The sequence below is a fragment of the Podarcis pityusensis genome (genome assembly GCF_964106645.2).
Source record: "Podarcis pityusensis genome assembly, chromosome: 3".
Classification (NCBI taxonomy): domain Eukaryota; kingdom Metazoa; phylum Chordata; class Lepidosauria; order Squamata; family Lacertidae; genus Podarcis; species Podarcis pityusensis.
This window is the reverse complement of record NC_138026.1, coordinates 119,613,704-119,633,716: the sequence shown is the minus strand read 5'-3', so window position 1 is coordinate 119,633,716 and position 20,013 is coordinate 119,613,704. Positions and strand designations below refer to the sequence as shown.

General features: G+C 48.7%; 1 protein-coding gene across 6 annotated transcripts in view; it reads left to right on the top strand.

Annotated features, from left to right (window-relative positions):
- Positions 1–20,013, top strand: part of NCOA1 (nuclear receptor coactivator 1) — a 316,486-nt gene that overhangs the window by 234,596 nt on the left and 61,877 nt on the right. For all 6 annotated transcript variants that reach the window (XR_013984762.1, XM_081000848.1, XM_081000849.1 and 3 more), the window contains 2 exons: positions 13,490–13,584; positions 17,687–17,864. Coding sequence is in view for 5 of the 6 variants with exons in the window: in XM_081000848.1 (XP_080856974.1) it covers positions 13,490–13,584; positions 17,687–17,864 (273 nt within the window). In the remaining variant the exon portion in view is untranslated. The remainder of the gene's footprint in view (positions 1–13,489; positions 13,585–17,686; positions 17,865–20,013) is intronic.

Here is a 20,013-nt window from a genome sequence, read left to right as displayed (position 1 = left end):
ATGAAGAAGGAGTTTAAAAAGAATTATGTGTACTGTATGCAAGCATGATCAACATAGTGGTTGCAGACCTCTGACTTGCAAATTAAGGGGATTTGAAATTAAATAAAGGATTTTATAGCAACGCGTTTGGTGGTGCCACATTAAAGGTTATGTCATATCTAAAATTGGATCATGATCTTATCAGAGCTTGATTGTCAGTCTAAATCTAATTGTGTCAGTTTAGCTACATTGAATTTTAATGGAGTTCTCTTTCCTTTTTGATTTAAAGGAAACCAAAATTGTGAATCGATTCATGCGTTCCATAAGAGGCACACTGTGTTCCCCATGCTTTGGAATGAAACAGATAAGGAAGATCTCATACTTCTGTATTCCACTCTATTCAAAATGTGACCAGGACTTGACAGGGGGTTCTTTTAGGGAGGGGGGCTGAGGGAGACACAAGAGGCTCATAAGACAGTATGGAGAGAGTGGACATAGAAATGGACATCTTTCTCAAATTGCCAGAACTGTGTCATCTAATCAGGTTACTGGCCAATAGGTTACAAAGGAAAACCAGAAAATAATGGCTAATGACCAGTTCTATTTTTTTTAAAATCATATTTATTAAAGTTTCCAAAAATATAGAAATACAAAGAAAAAAGAAAAAGAAAAAAAGATATTTAAAAACCTTACTTTCATTGCCTACTTTCTGGGACTCCCCCCCTCCCCCCCGACTGTATTCCCCTTTCCTTAATTTGGTTCTACAAGCTCTCACTCCCAATTTGAAGCTTAATTTGTTTAACCCACTATCCAAATTGAATTGTACAAATCTTACCACCGTCCCACATCATTAACAAGAAAAGAAAAAAGATTTTCCCCAAGATCCACCCCAGTTCCTTCCACGAATTCCCTTTTTTTAAACACGTCCAATCAAAATAAAATGACATGTGTAAGTTATGTAAAGAAATAGAAAATAAGAGATATAGAAAAATTCAAAAGATGGTTACACAGCCTTTGGATTCCAAATCTCCCCCCCCCCCTTCCCCGGTTTGAATTCCCCATGTCCATCAGTCTATACATTATCAGCTTGGAAGTCTCAATTCATAACCAGATTTCTCCCCGATTCCATCTTGCCGGTTTTCTTTTAATTTATTAATTTTAATAATATTTAACTTCAAGTGTCCAATCTAACAAAGGCCTTTAATTTCCTTGATCTTTACCACTCCTCCCGTTGTTCTTTCCGTGTCGTAATCAGTCCTTTGTTCTTCTTATTCCTCACTTTCTCAGGTTTCTTGTCCTGTTCAGCTGCTAAAACTTTCTAATTCAGAAATCTGGTATCTCTACAGAGGTTTGTTATTCAGGAACAAAAACTTACGTCCAGTCCCTTCCTTTCTTCAATAGAAAATTCTATTGTCTCCTTTAATGTAAATACCTCTGTAGACAAAATACTATTTCAGTTTTGCAGCTTTCCCAGAAGATAAGTCCTGTGCGAATCCCAGAGTATTTTTCCACTTACGACCGTTCTTGTAATGTCCCGAAACCCCTCTAGGGGGATTGTAATAACTTTGTATCCTCTAATCCAAAAGTCAAATTGTTGCTTATTTTCCAACAGTTTATATCCATATTATAGCAAATTGTAACAAAATTAACCAGCAAAGTCCTCATAACAAAGTCCTCTTTATATTCTCCAGCTTTGACAGCTACTTTGACAGCTGTCAAAGTCTCCGTCTCTCTTCACCAGGCTCCGCGAATCGCCCCGGTTCCCAGGGGGGGGTTGCATTTTTCTTCTCACCCTCCACTCTTCTCCTCCAGCACATTTCTTATAATTTCCCATCGTGAAATTAATGATTTTTATCAGGAGTATACTTCCCTTTGGACCTTGGTTACCCAGTCCTTGTTTTGGAATGCTTACAGTAGGGGGGGGGGATTGACTTCCTTTTTAAATCGCCCCCGCTCGTGCCAAATCCGAAATTTTGAACCCGGTTTCCCAATTACTCACGGGTTGTTGTTAATAGTCCAAATTTTCAATGGAAGAAGTCAGCGCTCTCCGTCGAATGGCATGCGGCTGCGCTCGGCAGGGAAAGCAGAAGACTCAAAGCACCACGCCGCTCCCCGGCACCCGATCCGAAGCCTTTAAAAAGGCTCCTTCACGAGTCGGGAGGGCGCTAATGGTGCAAGCCGAGTCACCCATGTCCACGGACTCCGTGCCCGTGGTTTTTAAGGGTCCCCGCGTCGCCGGCGCGGTAGGACCCAGCCCCTGCCGAGCAGACTCCCTCCGGAGCTCGGAGGGAGTCCGCCATTCAGCGATGGCGCCAACCCGGAAGTCTCCATGACCAGTTCTAACCTGGATATTGCTTCCCTTAAAGGAGCACTTGAACAGTTTGGGGGTGCTCCTGGACCCACTGTTTCCCCTTGATGTTCCAGTGACAGTTGCCCTGGCGGAGCCTGGTGGAAGCAAACTGGGCATTGTCTTGGAGCACATGGTAACCTAGCGGCAGAGACTGCATAGCAACTGAACAGGCCAAAAACCAGAGTGAGAAAGAAGCAGGTATTTCAGAACCCTGGACAGGCCCATGGGAAGAGATGGCTTGTATTGGGATGGATAGGGATTGCGTTCCAATAGCTAACAGTATTGAAGCCTGAGGACACCTCTCGAGTTCTGCATCCTTGTTGGAAAGTGGAGACCCTTAAAGAGGCAGCCATTTGGCCTAAAGCCTGGCACTCAAATTGCCTCTCCCGGGTCTTGTTGAAGTTGTGCGCAGACTTGGCCGCACAAGAGGGTCTTGGAGCAAAGATCCTGGGCCCTTGGAGAGGTCCCACTTGAAAGGTGATAGTCACTTGGGGCCTTAGTTTATGTGTCTCAGGTAAAGAAGGTCCTTGTTTCCTTGTCTTGGGCCCAATGATGTCCGAGTCCTGTTCCAGGGTGCCTGCTCCTGCCTCTCCTGATTCCATTGGTTCCTCTTCCTCCAAGTCCAACGACAGTGATTAGGAGTTCCCTTTACCAGCATCCTTTGATTTGCCAATCACCTTTTCTCTCCTCCTCTCCTCCCCCTTCCTTCCAGTTCTACAGACTAGTAAACTGGGATTGTTTTCATGAAGTGCCAGCATTGGGACATGCCAGTCCTCTGCACCCTGGACGGTACAGTGGTACCTCGGGATGCGAACGGGATCTGTTCCGGAGCCCCGTTCACATCCTGAATAAAACGTAAGACGCGTCTGTGCGTGCATGGGTCACGGGTCACCGCTTCCACTCATGCGTGTGACGTCATTTTGGCCGTCTGTGCATGCGCAAGCGGTGAAACCCGGAAGCAACACGCTCCGTTACATCCGGGTCACCGCAGAGCGCAACCCGAAAATGCTTATCCTGAAGCATATTTATCCCAAGGTATGACTGTACTTGCCTGGGTGCTGCTGTGTTTTGCAGCTTCCAGACTTTCAACCCGCCACCTGCAGCCATGTATAAGTAAGAGATTTTTTTAGCATGCTTCTGCAAAGCACATCCTCTGTAAACGAGCCGTGTTTTTTCCCCTCGGGTCATGAATTCCAGTGAGCCGTCAAACTCCTCCACCCCTTTATTTCAGTAGGGCTGAGTTGCTGCCCCCATCTATAAAAACTGGCCTCCCTGTCTCCTCCCCTTGAATCTGGCTTCTATCAGGGATTGATTTCAGATACAAACTCCAGTCACTGCTGTAAAATTCTGTCTGCGCAGCAGCGCTGGGCTCTTTGCTCTGCGTGCGTTTATTTTATAGAGCCCTCCCTCCTATGAAGCAAGTCAATAAAATTCTAATTCATCTGCTGACAGTTTCAATCTACTTGACAGCTAAATATATAGCACAAGGGGAAGGGGAGACGGTGAAGGCAGGGGAGGAATTGCCCCTGCGTCTTCCCTCATCCAGGCCTGTACAATTTCTGCAGGCTCACTGTATTGCCATGGAAGAGGAGAGGCTGGCAATGGGCCCAAAATGTGATATCTAGAACAGGGGTGGCCAACCCCCAGTCCCACCCCAAGTCCCCCCTGAATTTGACACTGGCATCAGAAAAAAGAGGAGTTGGGAGTCTCAGCTGTGCTTTGCTGGTCTTTCCTATTCCGTGGACTTGAATGGTCTCTGAAGAGTTGGCCTTTAAGGGCTGAAATACCTGCCTTCTGTCCTGCCGCAGTATGGGTCACATTCAGACCACGAATACGATAGTCCGAGCCTTGGCACCACTGCCTTCATGCTCCCTACCAGATATCTGGAGGAAAACTAAATAATCATTGAAGTCCCCATTACTGGAAACAGCACTGTGTTAACCTTTGGGGAGGGCTTGCACTCTCAAGTGGAGTTTCTGACATGAAATGTTGAATTGCATGTTTACATTCCCCAAGTGGTTTCTTATCAGAGCCGGAAGCAATAATGAAAGAGCAGATAACACTGAGGGGACCAGTCTTAACCACTCGGCCCCGCTTTGAATGCTGAAGTCTGACTGGGATCAGGCCCTGTGCCTCTAAGGCGCTCCCTGTTTCGTGCCTGAAAGGTCTCTAGCCATGCCCTGAATCGTCTTTGCTCTGGCGAGAAGCACTGCATAATGAGAACATAAGAAGAGCTTGCTGGATCAGGCCAGTGGCCCCTCTAGTCCAGCATCCTGTTCCCACAGTGGCCAACCAGATGCCTCTGGAAAACCTTCAGCAGGATTCGAGCACAAGAGCAACTCTCCCTTCCTGTGATTTCTAGCAACTGTCATTCAGAGGCATTGCAGCCTCCAACTGTGGAAGCAGAGCATAGCCATCATGGCTAGAAGTCAGCGATTGCCCTCTCCGTAAATTTGTCTAATCCTCTCTTAAAGCTACCCTGGTCCTGAATGGGGTAACTGTGCCCCTGAAGGACCAGGTGTGCAGCCTGGGAGTCATTTTGGACTCCCAGGTGTCCATGGAGGTGTAGGTCAATTCTGTGTCCAGGGCAGCTGTTTACCAGCTCCATCTGGTACGCAGGATGAGACCCTCCCTGCCCGCAGGCTATCTTGCCAGAGTGGTGCTTGCTCTGGTTATCTCTCGCTTGGACTACTGCAATGCACTCTATATGGGGCTACCTTTGAAGGTGACCTGAAAACTACAACTAATCCAGAATGCGGCAGCTAGACTGGTGACTGGGAGCAGCCGCCGAGACCATATAACACTGGTCCTGAAAGACCTACATTGGCTCCCAGTACGTTTCCGAGCACAATTCAAAGTGTTGGTGCTGACCTTTAAAGCCCTAAACGGCCTCGGTCCAGTATACCTGAAGGAGCATCTCCACCCCCATCGTTCTGCCCGGATGCTGAGGGCCAGCGCTGAGGGCCTTCTGGTGGTTCCCTCACTGTGAGAAGCCATGTTACAGGGAACCAGGCAGAGGGCCTTCTCGGTGGTGGCATCCGCCCTGTGGAACGCCCTCCCATCAGATGTCAAAGCGAAAAAAAACAACCAGACTTTCAGAAGACATCTGAAGGCAGCCCTCTTTAGGGAAGCTTTTAATGTTTGATGCATTACTGTATTTTAATATTTTGTTGGAAGCCACCCAGAGTGGCTGGGGAGGCCCAGCCAGATGGGTGGGATATAAGTAATAAATTATTATTATTATTATTATTATTATTATTATTATTATTAAGGTTGGTGGCAATCTCTGCCTCCTATCGGAGTGAGTTCCATAGTTTAACTTGGCGCTGCATGAAAAAGTACTTCCTTCTATGTGTCTTGAACCTTCCAACAATCACCTCCATGGAAGATCCACAAGTTCTAGTGTGATGAGTGAGGGATAAAAACTTTTCTCTATCCCCTTTCTCCACGCCAGGCATAAGTTTATGAATTGCTCTCATAATAGCTCACCAGAAGGTGGCCGGGCTAACCATTCTAATGAGCAAGCTCCAGAAGAGGGACTCCCTTTTAATCCTGAGGCCCTCCTTCAGCTGGAGATACTGAGAAGCCAGGGGACTGGAGGGCTGTGTGTTCTTTCATGTGGGGCTGACTGTGTGAAGGTTGGCAGAGAAAAAGGCAAGTATTTCCTGAAGGAAATTCTTGACGGAAATTCCAGGGCAGCCTATTTATTTACACATGCACACACACACCCCTTTAGCAGGTATTCGAAGCCCCAAGCAGAATCAGTTCAGCACCCTGAAATCCTGGAGCGAAAAAAGACTCTCGGTCCCTAAGCTTTCCAACAACTTGGGCAGTTGTTTACAACGTTGGCTCATGCTGTACCAGCTGCCCATTATTTGCCATGAAACCAGAATTAGAAAGCTCTGTTTTCAGCTGGGATCCCAGTTCAGACTTGGAGGCAAAAAACTAATTTGCGGTAAGCGCAATGTGTTCGTTTTGGACCTTCAGGCCAGCCATGTGAACCAGAAATTGGGAAGAGGGAATGGAAAGACAGGATCCTGAAGCACATTGACAGGGGGTCAGACCGTGACAAGTAACCATGACTCCTGGAGCCAGGCCTCTGTCTCCAGTCTTTGAAATCAGGAACATTTTCGGGGGGACCTACTGGAAAAGCTCTGGTTGAGTCTTGATGGGTGGAGTATGAACCAATTCTGGATGAATGGCTGCTTAAAGAATGGTGGGGGGAGATGTGCAATTAGTATCACATTCCTTAAGAAGTCGTACATCAGCAGGCAGTCACTGCTCATTAATTTTATGTTCAGTCGGTGCTGCATAATTTCCCCTGTCACAGTTCAGGCAACCAGCCCTTTTCGACTTCATAAGGCACCAATGCAGTATGTGCAGCCGCTAGAAATGGCTTCCTTTTGCTGCTGTTGTGGGAGGTGGTGCCTCTGTGGTTTCTGCTTATGCTTTGAAAAGGTTGCTCCGTAATGAGACACGAAGGACGCCGAACTCTGTAGAGACTCCGCCCCCCTTCCCGCTTCCCAGACCCCTTTTATTTCAGCGGGGAATGTGCACGAAAAATTCTCAGTGGTGTTCGTCGGCTCTAGTGAGTTAATTGGACTCATGTTTGCTCGCAAAAAGGGACGCGAGTGGTGCTGTGGTCTAAACCACAGAGCCTAGGGCTTGCCGATCAGAAGGTTGGTGGTTCGAATCCCCGCGACGGGGTGAGCTCCCGTTGTTCGGTCCCAGCTCCTGCCAGCCTAGCAGTTCAAAAGCATGCCAGTGCAAGTAGATAAATAGGTACCACTCCGGCAGGAAGGTAAATGGTGTTTCCGTGTGCTGCTCTGGTTCACCAGAAGTGACTTAGTCATGCTGGCCACATGACCCGGAAGCTGTCTGTGGACAAATGCCGGCTCTCTCGGACAGTAAAGTGAGATGAGCGCCACAACCCCAGAGTCGTCTGCGACTGGACTTAACGGTCAGGGGTCCCGTGACCTTTACCTTGCTCGCAAAACGGCAAGATCGCAAATGTTGAAAAGACTCTTGTCATTTGCTCCCTGACATCAGCCAGGGAGAGACTCTTCTGTGTACCTTCTGTGGCCAAATCAGGGTTGGTCAGGAGGGAGTGCTGTGAAAGCCTTTTCTGTGGTTGCACCTCATTTGTGGAATGCCTTGCCTCAGGAAATTCGTTTCCCCAGCACCCGCCCCGGACAGGCACGTGGTCTGCTGGAATGAGAGCTTTTATGTGGCGAGCCCTAATACCTACTTGTATTTTGGTTTTCGTGATTTGGTTTGGCTGTTAGCTGCTTTGAACAATGCAAATGCCTTGGAAAAGCTTTATATAAAAGAAAGAAAGAAGTTGTTACTAAGGGCTTGATATATCCCGGGCCAGTTTTTTTAGTGCCACCTTCACCAGCCTGGCTGGGGCAGATGGGAACTTGGTAATCTAAATCAGTTTGAGGGCATCAGGATGGTGAAGGCTGCTTTAGTGAGTGAGCCATTCTCAGAAGTCTTCCTGGATCCGAGCAAACGCCCACTGAGTCCAGCACAATTCAGTTTTTAAGTTTTAATGGTCTGATAAGACATTGCGTTGCTATTTTAATTACTGTTTAGTTACATTTCACATTTTCTTACTACTGGCTATCCTGGTCTGCCACCCGTGGTACAAAGGGCAGGATCCACAACGGAAACAATAAATAAAGCAATGCACTAATATCAAAACCATTCTCCAAGTGTTAATCCATGTGGATCCAAAATGGGGTGACCCCACACACAAGTAGGTTGCATCGACAAGCTTTGGGAACCCTGAAGTTTGTAGAAGTAATTAAGGTGGGGGGAGAGAAAACTGTAGAAAAAAGAATGGTGTGGAAGAAAGCCCCCCCCCCCATAGCATAGTGAGGACTGAGCATGCTCAGTGGCTTTTGGGGGGGGTGAAATATCGGGGGGGGGATTGAATGGAGTGGATTGTTTGGCTGGAATCCTGAAGAGGGGCACTTGAAAACCACATCATTTCCTTACAGGTCCCATTGTTGCAGAACCCAAATGTTCTGTGAACAGAACCGTGCTTTTTGTTGTTTAGTCGTTTAGTCATGTCCGACTCTTTGTGACCCCCTGGACCAGAGCACGCCAGGCACTCCTGTCTTCCACTGCCTCCAGCAGTTTGATCAAACTCATGCTGGTAGCTTCGAGAACACTGTCCCATCATCTCGTCCTCCGTCGTCCCCTTCTCCTTCTGCCCTCCATCTTTCCCAACATCAGGGTCTTTTCCAGGGAGTCTTCTCTTCTCATGAGGTGGCCAAAGTATTGGAGCCTCAGCTTCAGGATCTGTCCTTCCAGTGAGCACTCAGGGCTGATTTCCTTCAGAATGGGTAGGTTTGATCTTCTTGCAGTCCATGGGACTCTCAAGAGTCTCCTCTTACAAAACAGTTAATTTAGAATTGCACTTTTTAACAACAACAAAACTCCCCACAAACCATGATTTAAGAATCCTATAGTATGAACAAGGCTAAAGAAAGGGGCATATGAAAAGAGAAAGGGAACTTGTCTTGGCTGAAGGCAGGAGTGGAGAACCTCAGGGCCAGAGGCCAACTGCTGCCCTCCCGGTCCCTCTATCTTGCCCTTGGGACTCTCCCCAGACAATATCTCCTGCCCACTGCACCCATCAGTAGCACCCTCCTTGAGTGTTTTTGGCTGGCTGAGATGTGCCCTTGGATTCTGATGGTTTGCCAGGATGGAGGATAGAGGACGGGAGCGTGCAGAAATGAGCTTGCTCTACAGAAGTAAAATTCACATCCGTCACTCTGCCCTTTTTGCCTCTGTCCCCACCTACCACTGCCATGTGGGCCCCAGAAAGTTGCCCAGAACAGGACGCGAATGTCCCTGAAGCTGGAAATTGCTCCCCATCCGTGGCTTAGGGCGTCACCTGGCAGAAGTCACAATGGCAAGAGGGGTACGATGAGAGCTTCCCTCTGAAGAGAAAGACGATAAAGTAATTTGCTCGAGGAGCACTATAAATGATTGCTAATAAATGAAAAGTGAAGTAGAAGCTTCAAGAGAAATGAAGCAACGTACAGCTGGATTTTCACCTCCTGACTGAATGAATCAGCCACGTAGATTGCAGCTCTTTCCGGTGGAAGGCCAAAAGCCCGAGGGCACCTTGGAGGCAGATTTGTGGAGGTTTAAATGCATTAGATAGTGACAATGCCATAAAGAGCAAGAAATATTTCACAGTGAAAAACCCCACCAACATCCTGAGGTCTTTCCACAGTGCATCATTTTCCAGCAGATCCGGCCTGGCTGTGCATTTCAGTTCCCAGGTATGCCTTGGGACTGAATCCAGACAACATCCATTTTAGCACCACCCTGGAGAGCTGAGAGTTTGAGTTCAGTGCGGCTGAATCCTACATTTTATGAAGCCAGAAGCCCTAAATCGGTAGGATACCTGTACTTGCTTTGCACACCCAGTTTATTTTTTTCTAATGATGTAGATGGCGACCGTTCTGACCAAGGCTGGATTAGCAAACAAATTAACAAGGCCCTAACCTGCCAGAATATGCGATGCTAACAGTATGGTTCTGGATTTGACAACGTTGCCAAGCTTCATATTCAGTGCTAAAGTGAAATAAATCGCTGTGAGGACATGCTAGCTGGGGATGGAAGGGATTTGCTCTTCTAAACATCTGGGGAGCATCCGCTTGGGAAAGGCTGACCTGGTCAGTCTCACAAACGGCGAGTGGGGTGTTGTACTTCCTCAGATTGCAGGTGGCATCTCTTCCAACAGAACTTCATGCCGCACAAGAAAATCTACTGTGTGTATTATGTAGAATATCCCAAGTGAAATTCTGTACTCATTGGTATGCTTGTTTTCTATGTGCAGGAAATGTTAATTGGTTTCTGTATGGGAGAGCCTTCCGTCTTGTGAGTCCTCACCCACAGTCTGGGGCGGTATAGTAATATAATAATAATAATAATAATAATAATAATAATAATTTATTATTTATACCCTGCCCATCTGGCTGGGTTTCCCAGCCACTCTGGGCAGCTTCCAACCGAATATTAAAAACAATGCAGCGTCAGAAATTTAAAACTTCCCTAAACAGGGAACAGTTGTCTTTTAAAAGTAAAATAGTTGTTTATTGCCTTGACATCTGCTGGGAGGGTGTTCCACAGGGCAGGCGCCACCACTGAGAAGGCCCTCTGCCTGGTTCCCTGGAACCTCACTTCTCGCAGCGAGGGAACCACCAGAAGGCCCTCGGCACTGGACCTCAGTGTCCGGGCAGAATGATGGGGATGGAGACGTTCCTTCAGGTATACAGGACCAAGGCCGTTTAGGGCTTTAAAGGTCAGCTTTAAAGGTACAGCTCAGGAGGTTCAGTGGTACCTTCCGGAGCGATAGAAGCTAGGACAGCCACTCCATAGGCAATCAGCAGCCTGCCTTGGCCCCTGCTCCCTCCTCTGCAGCTTTTGATGACTGCCGGTGCTCTAGCTAGCCTCACTTTCCCAACCCTCGTGCAGCCTTGCTGTCACGGTAAACCTTTCCTCTTTCCTCTCCTTTCCCCTCCAGTCGCACACATATCAAACACACTTGTGTGTTGCTGATCCCCAAAATCCTTCTGCTGATCTTCCCACTGCCTGTTCTTTCCTGTGGGTTAGGCCATGTTGGACTAATTCCGTACCAAAGTACTAATGAACGGCATGACTCTGTGTCAAGCCCTTGATCGATGTCCGCACCGGAGTCTCTTTAGGTTTGATTTTAATTAACTGAAAATCAAAGCTCTGCATCAAGGGAGCTGCGGTTATTCGCCTTCTGTTGCTTCCCCAGTTGCTCGTACGAAGAGAAGGGCCAGCACTGGGCTCAGGGCTCTCTTAACACCTTTGCTGTCCAGAAGGGGAGGGTTGAGGAGGCAGGTGGTGCAGAGCTATGTTGCTTCTAGAGCACACTTGTGCTTACGGGACCTGCCCTCTTGCACTCTTAGCCTTCCACCTTCTGTGATGGAACTCTTATTTGGGGACTTCCCTGGCTTTTTTCTGCCACATAGGATAGTTGGCCTTGGTGAAGATTTGACGTTTTCATCCGCAAAAAGTTTTTGATTTGAGTTTCTACTGAAACGAGGCTGTATTTTAATGTTGTATTTTAATCTTGTCTTTAAGTTGTATTTTAATCAATTGTTTTTACCTGGTGTTAGCCGCCCTGAGCCTGGTCTTGGCTGGGGAGGGCGGGGTATAAATAAAATTTAGTAGTAGTAGTAGTAGTAGTAGTAGTAGTAGTGAGGAGGGCTGTGGAAGAGAGAGAATCCCTCCCCACCCCCAGTTTTCCAACTGGAGCACACCAACATCAGCCACATCCTGTTTTGGGCTAGTGTTTGTTGGGAGGTTTTCATCTTAGAAGCACACTGGTCCTTTTTACATCAAGTTGCGAAAGGCAAGAGAGGATTGCTATCGCCGTCACCGTTGTTCAAAGACCAGTGTTTGGTTTTTGCCCCTTGCTGCTCCTGGCTGCAGAAACTAGCTCAAGGCACAAACACCCTCTCCCCCTGCAAGCTCCAGGCCTCCAGCCCTGCCTAGAGCCTAGGTGCTCCTAATTCTGCAACGTACTGAAATGCATGTGAAAGGTACCACTTCAACCACAGAATCTATATGCTCATCAAGAAGTGTGTGTTAAATGAAAGTGGAGGCCAGGTTTGGGGAGTGGGAGACATTGCATGGGGGGGCGGGTGTCCTACTCCTGATCTTAATTCTGCTTCCATCCTAGAAATGTCTGTGAATGCCCCCGTCTTTCTGAAGCCAAGAGATGGGAAGGGCTCCCGGGCACAATGGCGAAGGCCGTGGCGCCTCGTTCCACCCGCTAATCCTTTTGAATAATAGGCTTGGAAGCGCTGTATGAAACTATTTTGCTAAAGTTGGAGGAGGATTCCACAGCCCAATTAAAGGATTAGAATGGAAAGCCACCGCATTACTCTTAAGTATGTGAATATATGAAGTTGGGGTGGAAGCAGCAAGATAAGCCATTCTTCCTTCTAAGACGGCCTGATCCTCGCCTGCGCTCCTGGCCCAGGGGCTGGCTTTGCGGGAGGCAAATCTTTTGTCCTGTAGGGAAGGGAAACCTTTGTGCCTGCCAGCTCTGTCCCCCAGCATGGGCAACTGGAGAGAGAGAGAGAGAGAGAGAGAGAGAGAGAGAGAGAGAGATAGAATGTTAGTATTCTCTTACTCAGAACCATAGAGCTGGAAGGTTCCAGCAGCCGCCACCACCACCCAGGCCAATCCTCAGCTGCAGGCAGGGCTGTGTATGTATCTTTTCAGTCCCCCTTCAGATTAATCTCTTCAATTTGTGTGTCGCAATCAAAATACAGTCATACTTTGGATCCCAAACGCCTTGGTACACAGACGTTTGAGAACGTTCTTTGGAAGCCGAACACGCGGCTTCCACAGCTTTTGATTGGTTGCAGGAAGCTGCTGCAGCCAATCAGAAGCCACGCCTTGGTTCCCGAACTGTTTCGGGAATCGAACAGACCCCCAGAACGGATTAAGTTTGGGAATCGTGGCTCCACTGCAGTCGCTTTCAGAGAGCTCATGCCGTGCATTGCAGGAGAACGGTGCAAATGAAAAGGGCCATTAGACAATCCAGACTGGCCAGGATTCCTTTCTGTGCGCACTCAAGGTGATCAGAGCCTGGATATGTGCAACTGAAATTCTCCTGGGCCCAGCTTCATGCTTCTTGACAGTCTGCGCCTCACATCAGCTCCTGTTTCCCTTTCCATCCTCAACCCTGAATTTCTCCATTACCTGGCTTGGCCACAGCCGCTTCCTCTCCCTCTCCCTCTCCCTGGACTGACTCCTCAGCTTCAATCAGCTCTCTAGTTCCTGACGCCGCTTCAGCCTGGTCCCTGTATGTGAGCTACAGCTGACAAACTCTTGCTCAAGGGCAAGGGATCGGCTGCTTTTGTTCCTAAGCAAGGACTGTCTCTGGCTGTCAATGCATAGCCTGACTCTGCTTCAGCTCGGCAGCCTTTGTGTGTGTGGCTTTTCCCTGCCATGTCCCTAGTCCCTGAACTTTATTGGCCCAAGCAGTCTAAACATTTGTCCCACTTTCTGTCCATCCTTTTTGGAACACAGCTGAGATGTACTCGAAACTGAAAGCGAATCTCCTTTGACTTGAAAGTGCCCTTTTCTGTGTTGCAGAGAAAACAGCTGATGATGATGTGCAGAAGTCTGATATCTCGTCCAGCAGCCAAGGAGTGATCGAAAAGGAATCTTTGGGGCCTCTTCTCCTGGAGGTATGTACTTAAGGGAGGCGGCTGGTCTGCATTGCCGTCATGCAAAAAACCTTCTAAATATCAGGGAAGGAGTGTTCTTTTAAGACTGTTCTGAAAGTGGAAATCGGGGACTATAGAGTCCTGCAGCCCGGAACATTTACAAAACAGGTTAGAAAAATAGCTGAGGCCAATGGATTAAATACACCTAGTTGTGCCTTAAATCTAGGAAACACTTTACACATCTCAAAGCCCCCCCAAGGCGGTTTGCATGCAGGTCCTCAGTAGGAAGCCGGCACCAATGTTAATTTTCTTTATTTTGTTAAAAAAGCTTCCAGTACTCATGGTTGCAGGGAGAAGGGGTCTTTAAAAAGGGGATTTCAGGCCAATTAGCCTAACTTCCAGATTAGTGGATGGGAAGCATGGCTTTACTGCAGGGCCGAAATGAAGTGCAGGAGCAAATGAGTGGGGGAAAAGGACCTACTGGCAACTCTTGCAGAGCACAGAAATAGCAGAAGTGCCTTCATCAGGGTAATTCCTTCTTCATCCTGCCCTCTGTAGTGGTTCTTCCACTTCTTCAGATCTAATGCAGATCTTTAACTGGGGGCACCCTTACCTGTTTGAAGGTTCAGCAGCTTGCACGAGATTAAAGCAATCTGCCTTGGAATGAAAACAAAACCCAGCCGCCTCAGATGCATTGACCCAAGTCATGAGATGTTGACGGACCTAAGCAGGCTGGAAAATGCCTGTTGTGCTAAAGGCTCTGCTACTGACCTACCTTTCCCCTCTGTGCACGAGATCCCCTTCATACCACAAGAGCCAGTTTGTAGGGGCTGAGGTCCCTTCGCCCACCCCCACCCCCAAATAAAATATTTGAGGATGCTAAGACCCTCCAAAGTTGATGGCCATTTCCATTCAAATGGTGCGTGTGCCCCGTGTCATGTGATGAGTTATGCTGGGTGGGGCTTACTTGCACCACACCACCCCCAGTATGAAGTTTTTCAAGTTGGCACCCTTGCTTCATAGCTACCTGCAGGCATTTTAATAATGATAACAATAACAACAATAACAATAATAATAATTTATTTATACCCCGCCCATCTGGCTGGGTTTCCCCAGCCACCCTGGGTGGCTTCCAACAAAATATTAAAATACAGTAATGCATCAAACATTAAAAGCTTCCCTAAACAGGGCTACCTTCAGATGTCTTCTAAAAGTCTGGTAGTTGTTGTTCTCTTTGACATCTGGTGGGAGGGCGTTCCACAGGGCGGGTGCCACTACCGAGGAGGCCCTCTGCCTGGTTCCCTTCAACTTGGCTTCTCGCAATGAGGGAACCGCCAGAAGGCCCTCGGCGCTGGACCTCAGTGTCTGGGCTGAACGATGGGGGTGGAGGCACTCCTTCAGGTATACTGGACTGAGGCCGTTTAGCGATTTAAAGGTCAGCACCAACACTTTGAATTGTGCTCGGAAATGTACTGGGAGCCAATGTAGGTCTTTCAGGACCGGTGTTAAGTGGTCTCGGTGACCGCTCCCAGTCACCAGTCTAGCTGCCACATTCTGGATTAATTGCAGTTTCCGGGTCACCTTCAAAGGTAGCCCCACGTAGAGCGCATTGCAGTAGTCCACGCAGGAGATTAGAGCATGCACCACTCTGGCGAGACAGTCCACGGGCAGGAAAGGTCTCAGCCTGGGCACCAGATGGAGCTGGGAGACTACCGCCCTGGACACAGAATTGACCTGCATCTCCATGGACAGCTGAGAGTCCAAAATGACTCCCAGGCTGCGCACCTGGTCCTTCAGGGGCAGTTACCCCATTCAGGACCAGGGAGTCCTCCATACCCACCTGCCTCCTGTCCCCCCAAAACAGGCTGAGGTGGTGCACCTGTTGAATCCTGCTTTGACACAGGATGCAGTAACTCTCTTTTCAGGAAGCTTTTGACGAAGGCTGCAGCCCCCTCCCTGTTTGCCCCCCAAGTAGCTGGTACATTACCTCTGAACCTGGGAGGTGTTTTGGCAACTGGCTGTAGTTAGAGACCCAGCCTCCCATCTCCCATAAATTTGTTATTGGAACAGACATTGTCACAGATCCCTCCCCAGCTCATCCTTGCCATTTTGAATGCCTTGCCGATGTTCACCTGTGTTGCTTTTGTAGCACCCCACCCCTCACTTTGGAGGTTGTGGGCTTGCCCTCTCGGCTACCTCAGCCACACAGGACCTAGAAGAGTTTGAAAGCCTGCGCTGCTCGCTTCCCCTTACGCAGCGGGCAGAGGGAGTGACCTACATAGCCAGCGCGACGATAATGCCACATTACCCACAGGGGGAAAGCCCTGCAGCGGCTCGTTATCTTGTTACCGCTGACGATCCGTGTGCCCCTGCTTGAAACGCCCCTTGAAACGCAACAGCGGCATGTGGGGTTTTTTGTTTTAATCATTTCTCTCTGATTTAGGATGCTCAGGAGAGAGGACGGGGGCCCTGCTCCTAATTTCCGGAAATGGATTATTCAGTACCAGTTGCACGCTGGTTAGGCACCCGGCTGCCTGCGTTAATGGAACGGAGATTGATTTACACCCGCTACCATTTCTGAGCCGCTGATTCACTCTGTTCCCCTTTGCCTGCTGTATATCCTGCCTGACTTATTCATGCTGCTTTTCCTTTCCTAAATACCTTTTTAAAACGCCAAAGCGTCCAGGGTTTTTTTTTTTAATGGCAGGGCTGGAAGATGCACTGAAACAGGCGGAAAGTTAAAGGGGGCGGGGAGTTTTAATTCAGGCAAGATCCTGCTTGCTCACCCCTTGCCATTTGGGGGGGGTGTAGAATGCAGAAGCCTCTGGTTGCTTAGCAACAGGCAGCAGCTGTGACTAAGGGAAATTGCGGGTCATGGGCCAATTTGAGGCGGGGGGGGGGGGGAATGAATTGCTTCCTGTTTCCAGCAGCTAAAGTAGCGGGATGGGGGAAACACAATTATTCCAATGAAAAATAAAAGAGTGTGAAGCCAAGTAAATGGTGTCTGTCTGCTTAGCGAGGCAATCAATTATCTGGGAAAGGGGCGCAAATGTTGCCAGTTATGCACATGTGGGTGGATGTGCCTGTGAATATATAGCTTCGAATTATGAAGGGGCAGGACTCTTGTCAGTTCTCTCAGATCTCAGGCAGAGCTTAAGAATCCCCAGACCAACCATGCCTGAGGGAGACCTCTCCAGCCTCTTCTGGAAAACGTACACCTCAATCAGAAACCCACCATGCCTCTTGCTAGATTTTGCTTGCCATCGCTCAACGCCATCAGCAGTGGCAGCTGTTCCAAATATTTTATTTTTTTTCCAAATTGCGAGGCACTCCTTGCTAAAAGTGGTGCCATTGGGGTTTTCTGCCAAACTCAGACACCTAGCGGCTGCTGGAGCACCAATCCTAGCAGCCATTTCCCCCTCATTTTACTGGGCAGGCTCAGTGCTGTAAGGAAGCATGCGAGTCACAATAGGATTGCTGGCACAACAACCTGGAGGTGCAAAGAACATCACAGGTGCAATGAAGATACCTTGCCAGGTGGGGTAGGGAACAGCTTTTGTGGGCTTGTTGTTGAGGTCCAGCAGATCCCACGTCACGCAGAGCAGGATTTCTGTATCCTGACGTAGGTGGTACGAAATGGACTGGGCCAGAGAGGTGGACTCTGCTGCTCGTACAGTATCGTACATGTGGCTTATTACAGAGACATCCCTCTAGTGCAGCGGTTCTCAACCTGTGGGTCCCCCGATGTTGTTGGACTACAACTCCCATCATCCCTGAGCTCTGGCCTCGCTAGCTAGGGGTGATGGGAGTTGTAGTCCAACAACATCCGGAGACCCACAGGTCGAGAAAGGCTGCTCTAGTGGATGGCAGAGTTAGCACTAGTTCACCCCAGATATGGTGGCTGCATGGCAAAATCGCCAGCTGTTCTCTGGATTTTCAGCAGGGTGACCCTCTCACCAGGCCCTGTATCAGATCGCCACCAATCCTTAAGCGAGTGGAGGTTCCCATTACGCTGACAGTTCCACTGGGGGGTGAGGAGCGCCGGCCAGAGTCCCCCAAAGCCCTGTCCTGTGTGATGCAGCGCTTTCCTTGACGCTTCTTTGCTTTGCTCTCGGCCCCGCAGGCGCTCGATGGCTTCTTCTTCGTTGTGAACCGCGAAGGGCGGATCGTGTTTGTGTCTGAGAACGTGACCAGCTACTTGGGCTATAACCAGGAGGAGCTCATGAACACCAGCGTCTACAGCATCTTGCACGTGGGAGACCACGCTGAGTTTGTCAAGAACTTGCTGCCCAAGTCGCTTGGTAAGCAGCTTGGCTTTCCTGACCCCCTTCTCTTCCAGAGACCCTGCGGAACCAGGCGAACAAAATCATTAGCAAGCTGTGGCAATGTCAGTTCACGTCACAACCAGTGGGGTAATTCCCCCCGCCTAGATGCTGTGAGGGGTAATTAGTCAGGGAGCAGGTAAGACAACAGGTCCTCAGGACATCCTAAGCAGAACCGAAGAAGAGCCCTTAGCAAGATCAGGCCAATGGCCCATCTAGTCCAGCATCCTGTTCTCTCAGTGGCCAACCAAATGCCTATGGGAAACCTGCAAGCAGGATCGGAACACAAGACCCAGCACTCTCCCCGCTTGGGGTTTCCAGCAACTGGTATTCAGAAGCATTGCTGCCTCCAGCTGTGGAGGCTGAGCATCGACCCCCTGGCCTCTTGTCCAATCCTCTTTTAACTAGGACGGTAGTCATCACTGTCTCCTGTGGCATCTAGATCTAGAACAGCTTGCAAGCATCAGACCCAGTTCTACCCAGGAAAGCTTATTTATCTAAAGAGGGGGAATTGGCCCAGCATAGTCCTGTTTCTTTTCAGAAAGGGGAATCTCTCCTCTTCTTCATAATAATAATAATAATAATAGCCGCTCAGGGCAGCTAACACCAATAAAATCACTGTAAAAAACATAATAGGGGGAGAAAAAAACCCAAACCAATTTAAAATACGGGTTAAAATGCAATTTAAAATGCAGCCTCATTTTAATATTAGCCCATAGATCAAAACCATAAGGGGAGGGAAACATAAGGGTCAGACTGAGTCCAAACCAAAGGCCAGGCGGAACAGCTCTGTCTTGCAGGCCCTGCGGAAAGATGTCAAGTCCCGCAGGGCCTTGGTCTCTTGTTACAGAGCGTTCCACCAAGTCGGGGCCAGTACTGAAAAGGCCCTGGCCCTAGTTGAGACCAACCTAACCATCTTCCGAGCTGGGACCTCCAAAATGTTGTCATTTGTGGACCTCAAGGCAAATGAAGGCATTAGTTAACTGGAAGCTGAAAGATTCAATTAGAAGGGTCAGCTTCAGTGAAGGAGCTAAGTACTCTGATTCCCTGAGGGCAACCCGATTTCCCAAGGGGGTTCTGTACTCTCCCTTCTGAAGAAAGGCTTAAGGTGTAGCTTTTTGGATGGATCAAAGGGGAGGGGGGAGCTGGGTGCCTGTGTCTGGAAAGCATAAGACATCGTTTCCCTTGTGACACAAACCGAAGCGGTCGCTTGATACAATACATTTTCAGCTCTTTGAGGCTCCAGCTTAGTTGCCTGAATTTTGCTCGGAAGGTGCGCGGGTTGAGTAGGTGCAAGCCGCACTCAAGAGCACTAGCGGGTGGCTGGGGAGATTAGGAGGCGGCCCTATTTTGCAGACGGGATCCAATTTAATCCTGTCGACAACTCGCTCGTTGCCATTCTGAATGCGTGTCATTTAATCTTCATTTAAGCTCATTTTTTGAATAATATGCTTACTCAAGAGCATCATAATGTAATTCCCAGTAAGAACCTCAGTTGACTACCCAACCAGAAACCCCAACAGATGTAAAAGCTTTGCTTTCTGCTGTTGTGGAGGCTGCAAGGCAAAAAAACATTACTTGCTTGCTGGGTGCCAGCCCCAGCAGCAGGCTCAACCTGCGACCACAGGCGCAAGGGGCACTCTTTGGTCCTCACTGCTGTGGCACGCTGAGTGCATGGCTGGTTTCAGCAAAGAGGATTCTTGCTGCTCCCGGATCAATGTTTTGTTCAAGGTAGGTCATCTCTGTGGCCTGCCAACCTTGCCAGTGTTTAATCGACTCGATGATAAGGCTCTTCTTGCTAAACACAGCTCCATTTATCAAAGTTATGGCCTATTAGCTAAAGCCTTATTAGTTGACGAGCCACTGACCCAGTAAACTCTCATAGCTGTTACGGCTGCCTCCTGTCAGTGCAGGAGTCTGCTGAAGGCTGCAAACTGTAGAAATTACAGTCCTCTGGAGGGGGTGGGGAGCTATTAGCAGCACATCAAGCATTTTACGTAAAACAAGTGGGGAGCTTGCAATAATAGAATCATAGAATTGTATAGCTGGAAGGGACCACAGTTTGCAGTGGGGGGAGAGAGCAGGGCAGGTGGAAAGAGGGGCTTTTCAGTCCTCCTTCCACTCCATT